Here is a 13,616-nt window from a genome sequence, read left to right on the forward strand (position 1 = left end):
CTGCCTCAGCCTCCGAGTAGCTGGGACTACAGGCGCCCGCCACCACGCCCGGCTAGTTTTTTGTATTTTTAGTAGAGACGGGGTTTCACCATGTTAGCCAGGATGGTCTCGATCTCCTGACCTCGTGATCCGCCCGTCTCGGCCTCCCAAAGTGCTGGGATTACAGGCTTGAGCCACCGCGCCCGGCTTAAGGACCATTTTACAAAGTGAATGGGCACCCTCAGAAACAAAACTCCTCTGATTCAATAGACTGATGGCAGGAGACACATAATGTCTTTTTATTAATATTAAGATGGACCAGATGGTTCCAATTCTATCTGCCTGACCCATCCTGATATGGTCTGAATGTTTGTGTTCCCCCAAAATTCCTATGTTGAAATTCTAACCTCCAAGGCGTTAGGTGGTGGAGGCCTTTGGGAAATAATTACGTTATAGGGGTAGAGCTCTCATGAATGGGATTAGTGCCCTTATAAAAGAGACCCCAGTGAGCTGCCTCACTTCTTCCACCATGTGAGGACACGGCTAAAAGGTGCCATCTATGATCAGAAAGTAGGCCTTCACCAGACACCAAACCTGCCAGCATCCTGATCTTGGACTTCCCAGCTTCCAAACTGTGAGACATAAATTTGTGGTATTTTGTTATAACAGCCCGAAGGGACTAAGATATCCCTTATAAAGTGTCCTCATTAGCAATCAGTGATGATCATTATCTTTTCCACTAGGTGTAGCAAAATCACGATATTCTATAGGCCTTCTGCATTAATCATTTACATCCTCAGAAAAACTTTTTTTTTAAAAAGCTTTTCCTCATCTGCTATTTGGTTACCCTGTTCATCAGTTAGTAAATAATTATTTCCATATATTGACCGTTTTAAGAATAATTAGTTCATGCCATACAACCTCCAAACGTGACTGAATGATTTTGTTTTAAAATCATTTTTAAATTACCTTTTAAAATTGAGGTATAATTCACGCATCATAAAATTTACTATTTTAAAGGATGCTATTCAGTGGTTTTTTACTATATTCACAAAACGTGAAGCTATCACAACTAAATTCCACGATATTTTTCAACACCTCAAAATGAAACTTGGGAGCCGTTAAGTCGTCACTCCCTATTCTCCTGCAGTAGGAAAGCACAATCTACTTTCTGCCTCTATAAACTTGCCTTTTCTGGATACTTCATATACATGGGATCACATGATATGTGGCCTTTTATGTTTGGCTTCTTTCACTTAGCATAATGTTCTCAAGGTTCCCCCATGCTGTAGCATGTATCAGTATGTTATTCCTTTTTTACGGCTGAATAACATCCCGCTGTATACATATACCATATTTTAAAAATCTGTTCTTCATTTGATGGACATTTGGGCTATTTCCAATTTGGAATATTATGAATAATTTTGCTAAGAATATTCATGTACAAGTTTTTGTGTGAACATGTTTTCATTTCTCATGGCTATATACCTAGAAATGGTATAGATTGGTCATATAGTAACTCTATGTTTAACCTTCAAAAGAACTGCCAAAGTGGTTGCACCATTTCATAGTCTCACTAGCAATGTATAAGAGTTCCGATTTCACCAGTTCTCCAATTTCTCCACATCCTCCCCAATACTAGTTATTTTCCATGAATTTTATTTTAGTGGGCATGGAATGGTAACTCACTGTAGCATTTCCCTAATGACTAATGATGTTAAGCATCTTCTTGTGTGCTTACTGGCCATCTGCCTAACTTTTCTGGAGATATACATTATTTGTCCATTTTAAAATTGGGTTGTCGTTTATTATTGAGTTCTGGACACTCCACTCTTATCAGATATATAATTTGCAAATATTTTCTCCCATTCTGTGGGTTGTCTTTATACTTTCTTGATTGTGTCCTTTGAAAAATATTTTTTTTTCTTGATGCTGGTTAAGTTTTATTTTTAAAAAAATTTTTTTTTTTTTTAAACTTTTCTAGCGACAGCTTCGTGCTCTGTCACCCAGGACGGAGTGCAGTGGTGTAATCATAGCTCACTGCAGGCTTGAATTCCTGGGGTCAAACAATCCTCCAGCCTCAGCCTTCTGAGTAGCTGGGACTACAGCTGCATGCCACTATGCCCAGCCATCTGATTTTGTTCAAGTCCAATTTATCAATTTTTTTCGTTGCTTGTACCTTAGGTGTCATATCTAACTAAATGTTACCTAATCCAAGGCACAAAAATTTACGCAGGTCCTCTTGTAAAAGTTTTATAGTTTTAGCTTTTACATTTAGGTTTTTAATACATTTCAAGTCATCTGAATATGGTATGAGATGGGGATCACATTCATTCTTTTGCATGTGGATATCCAGTTGCCCAGTACCATTTGTTGAAGGTTATTCTTTCTCCACTGAATTGTCTTGGCACCTTTGTTTATTAAATGTGGAGGTTTATTTCTGTACAATCAATCCTAATCTGCTGATTTATACGCCTATCCTTATGTCAATGTCACAATCTCTTATTTACTGTTGCTTTGCATTAAGTTTTGAAACTGGGACCTGTGGGGCCTCCAACTTTGTTCTTTTTCAATAGTGTTTTGGCTATTATGGGTTCCTCACATTTCCAAACGTACTTTAGGATCTGAAAAAAAAAAAAAAAAAAAAAAGCCAGAAAGGATTTAACAGAGGTTCTGCTGAATCTATAGATTAATTTGGAGAATATGTCATGTTAATAAGAGTAAGTCTTCCAGTGATGGACACAGGAGATCTTTCCATTTATTTAGGCCTATAATTTCTTCAAAAAATGTTTGATAATTTTCAGTGAACAACTCTTGCAGTTCCTTTGCTAAATTTATTCCTAAGTATTTTATTCTTTTTGATGCTATTATAAATGAAACTGTCTTTTTAATTTCATTTTTAGATTTTTCATTGCTAGTGTACAATTTCTGTATGATGACCTTGTGCCCTGAAATCTTGCTAATAGACAAGCTTTAATTTGCGTGTGTGTGGATTCCTTAGGATTTTCTATATTTAAGATCATGTTATCAGAAAATAGGGATAGTTTTGCATCTTCCTTTACAAACTGGATAACTTTTATTTTTTATTCTTCTCTAGTTGGCTTACTAGAATCTCCAGTACAGTGTTGAATATGAGTGATGAGAGTAGATTTCCTTGTCTTGTTCCTGATTTTAGAGAGAAAGTTTTCAGTCTTTTACCATCAAGTATACTGTTGGCTATGGATTTTCCATTGAGGTTGAGAAATTTCCCTTCCATTCTTAGTTTCTTTTCACATAAAACAGCACTGGATTTTGTCAAATGTCTCTTCTGTATCTGCTTAATCATGTGGTTTTTGTTCTTTAGTCTATTCACACGGTATTTTACATTACAATGGTCCTTCTCGTCTGCAGTTTTGCCTTCTGTGGTTTCAGTTACCTGTGGTATAGTACACTAAGGTATTTTCAGAGAGATCACATTCACTTAACTTTTATTATGGTCTACTGTTATAATTGTTATCTCTTATGATATCTAATTTATAAATTAAACTTTATCACTGGTATGTATGTATAGGAAAAAGCATAATTTATAGGGTTTAGCACTAATCACGGTTTCAGGCATCCACTGGGGGTCTTGGAATACATCCTCCTCAAATTTGAGGAGGGGACTACTGTAACTGATTTTTGTAGGTTGAAAAATACATACTCTGTTTTAGAACTGTGTAAGTCATACAGAAGAACATTTAAAAGACTTATTGTAAATATAGAGCAAAATAACTAGCATGAAAGCCTACTTCCTACTTAAGACAGAAGAGTGTCCCTTAGATTTCTGTGTGATAGTATGAATGGTTCAAGGATATCTGTTTCAGGTATTGCTTTTTATGTTTTAGTATTTCATCCATATTTTCTGTTCCATCCACTATAAATAAAGTTAACGAGGAGACTGAAGTAGACAAAGAAATGAGAAAGAGGTTGTGACTAACAAACTGCATTATCGACTCCTAATTCACTGACAATAAATGCTAATATGAATCATTGATAGCAATCTTAATATGAGTAATACAAAAGGTCATTAACGGGGCTAATGTATTTTGAAAAATTCATAGTAGTAATGGCAATAAAAACATGTCCCTTTTTGGAAGGATGGATGGAAAACATTAGGTTGGTGCAAAAGTAACCGCAGTTATTGCCATTAATAAGTAAAAAGGAGAGCAAAGACAGAAAAGGGTAAGTAGTCGTAAAGTTAAAAATGGAGAAATGATAATAGCTGTAATGAACCACGAAATGATGCTATGGTCAACAATGGACCACATATTTAATGACAGTCTCATATGATTATAATACCGTATTTTTACTGTACTTTTTCTATGTTTAGCTATCCAAATAATTATTACTGTGTTACAACTGCCCACATACTCAGCATGGTAGCATACTCAGTATAGGAGCATGCTGTACAGTTTGTAGCCTAGGAATAATAGGCTCTATCATACAGCCTAGGGGTGGAGTAGGCTATACATCTAGGTTTGCGCATGTATATGATATGATGTTCACACGACAATGAAATCCCCAAACAACAGATTTCTCAGAATGAATTCCTGTCATTAAGTAATGCATGATTTTAATCCCAGCTAAAATCCATCCTTCTCACAAGGGAAACACTTCCTGCTCCTGACCTCCTTCTCCATCAAGCCCTGAATATATGGTTGATAAGAACCTGGAATTCGACTGCAAACAACTGTTACCAAAATTTTTCTCTTCTATTCACAGAGTGTATAACTTTTTCTTTCCTTTCTTGCATGAAAAAGCTTTCATGTAGACTTGTTTAAGATACAGAAGAGGCTAGGTGCAGTGGCTCACGCCTGTAATCCCAGCACTTTGGAAGGCCGAGGCAGATGGATCACTTGAGGTCAGGAGTTCGAGACCAGCCTGGCCAACAGGGTGAAACCCCATCTCTACTAAAAATACACCTGTAAAATGAGGATTATAACAGAACCTACCTGATAACAGAACCTACTAAGATAATCAATGCAATGTAAATTATGCCAGGTACATGAGAAATACTCAATAAGACAGCCATTATTATGATTATGTATAATCTATCCTTGTATTTCTAGTGCTTAATATAACATCTACAATATATTAAGTAGATATGTCTAATGCTGAAAATATTTACATAATACATTTCTCTGTATTTTAAAAATGCTTATTAGGTAGCAAAGTTTGAGAGATCTGTATGGTTTCAATACAAAAGACTAAGGAATCTGTAAAAACAAATTAAATATATACATGAATGCTTTCGGAAAAATGTTTCTTTACTGCAAGTTAAAATTAAGTTCATTTTACATGTGTATTTTCCCTAACTTATCAGGAAAAACAATTAAGTCAAAAGTACAGATGTAGCCAGCTTTAAGCACAGTTATATTCCTAAGAGGATGTGTACAAATCAAAGTTCTGCAAATCAAACCATATTTCGCATGCACTAAGGAAAAATTACACTTAAAATCACTTCAACAGAGAATGCTTTTGTAAATCGCTTTTGTAAGTGAATACTTCTTCACATCCATTAAGTAGGTTGACTTATAAATTTTATCTTAGATTAGACTTTTATACAGCAGAAAATATAACCATTGATAATATTAAGTAACAGTGTTGATCATTATAGCTATGATACTTATTTCCTCTAGCAAAGCAAACTAAATAGAAATGTTTCCTTCATAAAGTGTTAAAAAGGAAGATCCCAAGAAATGAAATTATTAGTATTATGAAATTAGAAAGAAAATAAAAGCACTTATATATATTTATGTAGCCTTTTGTGGATATGTATGCATACATGTACTATGCATATGTAAAGCCCACACATAAAAAAAGAGAAAGAAAATGAATCAGAATGCTCATATCTGTACGGTAATTTACCAGGTGACTTTTACCGTTTTTATTATGCTTTTCTTTATTTTCAAAATTTCTGCAGTGCACATGTATTACTGTTTAGGGTCTCAAAAAATAGTCTTTTCAAAACAAAATGAATCACTCATTTCTGATAGTTTCAATTTTACTAAAAAGTTGGACGAATCACCAGGCTTCACTCTCTGAAAGTCCTTTCATGGAAAATATTTCTTGGTTCATCTGGAACTAATGGCTTGAAGAAAGCAATATTGGTATTTCTGACAATCACTTTTATGATCTCCAGTATTCCTGATGGTCAAGCCACATTCCTACCTCTCTGACTCTACTGACAGCATAAAGGCATTGCTCTACTTCCTGTAAGTGTAAAAGGTAAACTCTGTGACCTCAAGAGTAGTTATGCAATGCTCTTAGACAGAATTCCAGAAGTGTGTATCTCTTACAGGAAGATGCACAATTTTCTAGGCAAGAGTTGGCAACCTCAAAGGAGTCCTCTTCACAATGGGAGTCTGTGCCTTTGGCTTCCACTGCAAAATACTTACTCTCAATTAGAGGCTTATCATACAGGTAAGAAATGGTTTGTGCAGCTTACTAACTGAAAAGCCTGACTTTCTAGTAAATACTCCACTCTGCAGGCAATGTATTAAGATCTAGCTTCTTTTCGCCTCTCCCTTTGCCAGACTTTTTACTTTAAGCCATATTTCAAGCATCTATAAACCAGAGGTTATTCTCCTTATTCTAGAAGACACAATGATATAGGAAAACAAACTATAACGTTTCTCCCAGAAATCATAAGAAAACACATGAAACAATTGTACTGGGTATTGTCCACTATCTTTAAGATTTTGAATCAAGATGCTTCTGGACAGTGACCATATTACAAAAGAAAATGCGACTCACTATTTAACCTCTTCCATTTCAATGTTTTGTGAGTGTCTGTTTTTTCAACTTTTGATGCAGTTTATTTGTAGCACTAACTCAACACACTAATACTAGAGTCCACAGCATCCAAAATACAGACACATTTAAATACTCAGAGTTGTTTTGTTTCCAGATCAACATAATTAATCATTAGGGAAATGCAAATCAAAATCAGAATGAGATGCCACTTCACATTCATTAGGATGGCTATTATCAAAAAAAAAAAAAAAAAAAGATAACAAGTATTGGTAAAGATGTAAAGAAACTGGAACTTGTGCATGGCTGATGGGAGTATAAAATGGTGCTGCTGCTGGGGAAGAAGTTTGTTCATTCCTCAAAAAGTTAAACATGGAATTACTATATGATATACCCAAAAGAACTAAAATGACTCAGATAATTTGTACATTAATATTCACTGCAGCATTATTCATCATAGCCAAAAAGTGGAAACAACCTAAATGTCCATCAACAGATGAACTGGGATAAAGAAAATGTGGTAGCTCAACATCACTGATGATAGAGAAATGCAAATCAAAACCACAATGAGATACCATCTCACACCAGTCAGAATGGCGATTACTAAAAAGTCAAGAAACAATAGATGCTGGTAAGGCTGTGGAGAAATAAGAGTACTTTTACACTGTTGGTGGGAATGTAAACTGCTTCAACCATTGTGGAAGACAGCGTGGTGATTCCTCAAGGATCCAGAACCAGAAATACCATTTGACCCAACAATGCCATTACTGGATATATACCCAAAGGAATAAAAATCATTCGACCATAAAGACACATGCAACGTATGTTTATTGCAGCACTATTTACAATAGCAAAGACATGGACCCAAACCAAATGCCCACCAATGATGGACTGGATAAAGAAAATGTAGTACATATACATCATGGAATACTACGCAGCCATAAAAACAAATGAGATCATGTCCTTTGCAGGAACATGGAAGAGGCTGGAAGCCATCATCCTAAGCAAACTAATACAGGAACAGAAAACCAAACACTGCATGTTCTCACTCATAATTGGGAATTGAACAGTGAGAACACATAGACACAGGAAGGGGAACAACACACACCAGGGCCTGTTGGAGGCAGGAAGGGAGGGAGAACATCAGAACCAAGAGCTAATGCGTGTGGGGCTTAAAACCTAAATGACAGGCTGAGCGTGATGGCTCACGCCTGTAATTCCAACACTTTGGGAGGCCAAGGCGTGCAGATCACGAGGTCAGGAGTTCGAGACCAGCCTACTTAACACAGTGAAACCCTCTCTCTACCAAAAATACAATAATTAGCTGGGCGTGGTGGCACGTGCCTGTAGTCCCAGCTACTTGGGGGGCTGAGGCAGGAGAATCACTTGAACCCGGGAAGCAGAGGTTGCAGTGAGCTGAGATCATACCACTGTACTCCAGCCTGGGTGACAGAGTGAGACTCCATCTCAATTAAAAACAAACAAACAAAAAACCTAGATGACAGGTTGGTAGGTGCACCAAACCACCATGGCACGCTTATATTTATGTAACAAACCTGCACATTCTACACATGTATCCTGGAGCTTAAAGTAAAATAAAAATTAAAAAAAGAAAATGTGGGATGTGTGTATACCGTGTATACTGATAAACCAACACACACACACACCCTACCCCCACCGCACAGTATGGATCAACCTTTCATATACTACATGAAAGAAGCCAATAACATAAGGACAAACATTGTACAATTCCATTTACATGAGGTATGAGACCAGGCAAATCCATAGAGACGGAAAGAACAGAGGTTACTAGGGGTGAGGGAGATGAGAGATGGGAGTTAGTGTTTAATGAATACAGAGCTTCTGCTCGGGATGATGAAAATGTTCCAGAAAAGCACAGTGCTGATAAACGTTGTTGTGAATGCACATAATGCCACTGCATTGTGTATACTTAAAAACAGCTAAAGTGGTAAATTAAAAAGAAATATAACTGGCTGTTTAAAGAAAAATAACAACAATGTAGTGTGAGTTTACAACACACATGAAAGTAAAATGTGTAACAATAACAGCACATAGACTGGGAGGAGAGAAACAGAAGTGCACTATTATTAAGTTCTTATACTTTAAGTGACATGGTGTAATATCACTTGAGGGTAGACTGTGATAAGTTAAAGACACATATTGTAAACCCTAAAGCTATCACTAAAGTAAAAAAAACTTTAAAAAAACAAAGAAAGACGGTTAATCAGCCAACAAATGAGTGAAAATGGAACCATCAACAATCAAAAATGTAGCTTGATCCAAAGATTTCTAAGAAACTTCATGGTAAAGGGCAGGAAATATTTTTTATCATCCAGTGAAAGATTAGTTTATTAAAACTTACTCAGAAGCATAATTAAATCAATGAAAATGAATAGTAACAGCACTTACTGCCCAGACCGGTGATGTAAAACCCAGAATTGCAGCCTTAGCTCCATCAGCAACATAAGGAATAATATTTTCTCCCAGGCGTGTATCTCTGAACAACGCTCTAAGGATATTTAAAGCATGAACCTATAACAAGAAGTTCAAAATTAGTTGTAGGTTGAAAACCGTGGCAATTCTAAATCTACACATATACAATAGCACAGCCTCAAAACAAAGAATTTACTGAATTACAAGCAATGGATAATTCACAAATGAAACAGCAGATTTAATAAAACACATCCAGTAACTGATAAACCATTTTACAAAAAATTAGTAAGATTCAAACAATGCTATAAAAAAGCTTGATCCAATGCACATATGTAGAAGCCTGCACCTAAATACAGAGACAACACGTTATTTTCACGCACACATGAAACATTTATTTTCTAAAATCCCTCAAACCTAGCCACAAATAAAGTCTCAACAAATACCAAGTAACTAATAACTTATAGATTATGCTCTGATCACCATGGAATTAAGAAACTTAAAAAAAAAATTTATTTTTTATTTTATTTTATTTTTTTAGATGGAGTTTCACTCTTGTTGCCCAGGCTGGAGTACAATGATGTGGTCTCGGCTCACTGCTACCTCCACCTCCCAGGTTCAAGTGATTCTCCTGCCTCAGCCTCCTGAGTAACTGGGATTACAGGTGTGTGCCACCATGCCCAGCTAATTTTTGTATAATTAGTAGAGACAGAGTTTCAACATGTTGGCCAGGCTGGTCTTGAACTCCTAACCTTAGGTGATCCACCTGCGTTGGCCTCCCAAAGTGCTGGGATTACAGTCGTGAGCCACCACACCCGGCCTAAAAAATGCTTTTAAAATTGGCACGTTTTCAAACACATTAAACGCTGGTCAAAATTTTTTTAAATATTTTGAAGATGCTACCTATATACCAATACTTGTAGGATGCAGTTTAAGTGAAATTTTAAAAAAAATGTATATCTCAAATGCTTCTATTTTTTTAAATGACTAGAATGATTGTGGTAAGTGACCAATTAAGTCAACAGAAAGAGAACAATAAACTTGAAACACAGAAAGAAAATAAAAATTTAGAGCAGAAACTTTTAAAATAGCAAAGACACAACTAAGAGCATTAACAAACCCAAGAGCTGATTCTCTGAAACAGAAATAAACCTCTGACAAGACTAACCAAGAACAGAGGAAAGAAGGCACAAATAAATAAAAAATATCATGAAGGAGTTTGAAGCTACAGTGAGCTATGATAGCACCACTCCACTCCAGCCTGACTGACAGAACAAGATCCTGTCTCTAAAATAAAAAAATAATAATAATGTATGGTCTCATTTATGTAAAACTCAAAAAACAGATAAAACTAAAACTAGAGTGTTGGAAGTTAGGCTAGTGGCTACTCCTGGAGAGAAGGGTGTGGACTGGAAGAGAGCAAGAGGGGGCTTTCAGTTGCTAGAAATGTTCTGTTCCTTGATGACTGCACAAATGTGTTCACTTTGTGAAACTGTACTGAGGTACACATATGATTTGTACATTTGTCTGTATATGTACTATAATTCCATCAAAAGATGCATATTTAAAAAAACAGGACAGAAACAGTATGAAAAGCAAAACCACAGGCCAGTCTCACTCACAAAACCAGTGAGAGATGCAAGAATGCAAAGATAATATTAAATTGAAAAAATCAATACAATTCATGACATCTGCAAATTCTAGAAGAAAACATATTTATCTCAAAAGATGCAAAAAATATTCAATAAAATTCAATTTCCTTAATAAGATAATGGGTAGCTTAAAAATTGCAGCAAATTGATCAGAAATAACCTAAGGATGCCTGTTATCTCTCTTTCTATACCAAACTGTACTACAGGTTCCAGCAACAAAGTGCAACAAAAACTGTTTTTAAAAAACTAAAAATTAGAAAGTTAAAACAAACTTAGCATTATTTGTCAAAGATATGATTATCCATAAAACAAATCCAAAAGAATTTATAGATAAGTCATTTGCTGTATTACAGCAATTCTGATAGGCTGCTGAATACAAGCACGATAATAATCCAGAAATTAACTGCAATCTTCTCAAACAGCAACAGATAATATAAACTTTTAAAAATACCATTCATAATTGCAAAAAAAATAAGACATTGGAAATAAATCTCAAAAATAATCTGTAATACTTTTATGGGCTGGGCACGGTGGCTCACGCCTGTGATCCCCGCGCTCTGGGAAGCCGAAGCAGGTGGATCACCTAAGGTCAGGAGTTCAAAACCAGCCTGGCCAACATGACAAAACCCTGTCTCCACTAAAAATAAAAAAAATTAGCCAGGCGTGGTGGTGCACGCCTGTAATCCCAGCTACTCGGGAGGCTAAGGCAAGAGGGTTGCTTGAACCCAGGAGGCGGAGGTTGCAGTGAGCCGAGATTGCGCCATTGCACTCCAGCCTAGGCAACAAGAGCAAAACTCCCAAATAAATCAATACGTTTAAATTCTAACCAAAATTCCAAAAGGGCTTTTTACTGAGTTTAACAAGCTAATTCTAGATTTTTTATAGAAGAGCAATAGGCCAAACATAGCCAAGGTCATTCTGAAGAGAAAACAAAAAAAGATTCAACTTGCCAGATATTATAACTTTTTATAAAGACACAATAATTAAAATAGTGGTTTTAGGCTAGGTGTGGTGGCTCACGCCTGTAATCCCAGCACTTTGGGAGGCCCAGGCGGGCAGATCACTTGAGGTCAGGAGTTCAAGACCAGCGTGACCAACATGGTGAAACCCCATCTCTACTAACAATACAAAAATTAGCCGGTCGTGGTGGCACAGGCCTGTAATCCCAGCTACTTAGGAGGCTGAGGGGGGAGAACAGCTTGAACCCAGGAGGTGAAGGTTGCAGTGAGCTGAGATCACACCACTGCACTCCAGCCTGGGTGACAGAGCCAGACTCCATCTCAAAAAAATAAAAACAAAAATAAAATAGTGGTTTTGCTCCAGGGATAGATTAATAGACCAATGAAAGGCAGCACAGAAACAGAACCACCTATCTATGAAAACACATAATAGAAGCAGTACAAATCAAGAAGAAAAGGATGTATTATATCAGAAATGTCTCTGTATCAGTCATCCAAATGGCAAACATTAAATTATTTTATTTTACACTAGCAAAGACAAATTACAGGTAACATAAAGACTTGCATGCACTCCAGCCTGGGTGACAGAGCAAGATCCTACCTGTAAAAAAATAATAATATGGTTTCCTTTACATAAAATTATGACAAGTGTGACAAGTAAAACTTCAAAACTTTTAAAAGCAAATATAAAATATCTTTCTCAGTCGGGCGCGGTGGCTAACGCCTGTAATCCCAGCACTTTGGGAGGCCGAGGCGGGAGAACCACCTGAGGTCAGGAGTTCAAGACTAGCCTGGCCAACAAGGCAAAACCCTGTCTCTACTAAAAATATGAAAATTAGCAGGGCATGGTGGCGGAAGTCTGTAATTCCAGTTACTCAGGAGGCTGAGGCAGGAGAATCACTTGAACCTGGAAGGCGGAGGTTGCAGTGAGCCAAGACCTTATCACTGCCTTCCAGCCTAGGCCACGGAGTAAGACCTCGTCTTGGGGAAAAAAAAAAAAAGAAAAAAGAAAATATAAAATATCTTTCTGATCTTGGGGTGAATTTCTGAAATAAGATCCAAATGTACAACCCATAAAGGAGAAAGCTAACCTATTGTATTTTATTAAAATTAAAAATTATCTATATAATAATAGAGACCACAAAGTAAAAAGAGAAACCATAGGTTGGGAGAATATATATGTAATTCAAATAATCAAAAAGAAATCAATATCAAGAAAATATTTCTGAAACAACAACAAAAATCCAGCTCCTACAAAACAAAAATGAAGGGACAAATAACCAATATCAAAGTAAGCAAAGTCTTTCAACAGACAACTCTCAGAAGTAAACCAAAAGGCTAATAAACATATGAAAAGATGTTAAAGCTGACTAGTAATAAGAGAAATGCAAAATAAAACTAGAAAACAGCATTTCACACTAAGCAGAAAGTCAAAAACTGTAAAAGTCTGATAATACAACGGTGTTGATAAGCAATGGAAAGTCTTATACTCCGCTGGCAGGAATATTAGTTCAACCACTTTGGAGACAACACAACAGTATCGAATTGAATACGTGTGTACCCTACAACACTGCAATTCCTCTAGGTATATAACCTGGAGAAACACTCACATGTGTAAGGAGACACACAAGAATGTTTGTTTCGGCATTGTTTCTAATACAAGAAAACTGGAAACAAAGCAAATGTCCATTCACAGAAGAAGGGATGAAATGAAATAGAATAAAATACTGTTCAGAAATGAAAGTGAACAGGGGCTGAACAGGAGCTTACTAACCTTAAAATATAATGTTGATTGACAAAA

The 13,616-nt window shown here is 36.3% G+C and overlaps 1 protein-coding gene across 8 annotated transcripts in view; it reads right to left on the reverse strand.

Annotated features, from left to right (window-relative positions):
* The window catches only part of THADA (THADA armadillo repeat containing), a 359,588-nt gene that overhangs the window by 260,862 nt on the left and 85,110 nt on the right, over nt 1–13,616 (reverse strand). For all 8 annotated transcript variants that reach the window (XM_021924785.2, XM_021924787.2, XM_021924786.2 and 5 more), the window contains exon 25: nt 9,184–9,306. In XM_021924785.2, the coding sequence (XP_021780477.1) occupies nt 9,184–9,306 (123 nt within the window). The remainder of the gene's footprint in view (nt 1–9,183; nt 9,307–13,616) is intronic.

This window comes from Papio anubis, chromosome 14 (genome assembly GCF_008728515.1).
Source record: "Papio anubis isolate 15944 chromosome 14, Panubis1.0, whole genome shotgun sequence".
Classification (NCBI taxonomy): Eukaryota; Metazoa; Chordata; class Mammalia; order Primates; family Cercopithecidae; genus Papio; species Papio anubis.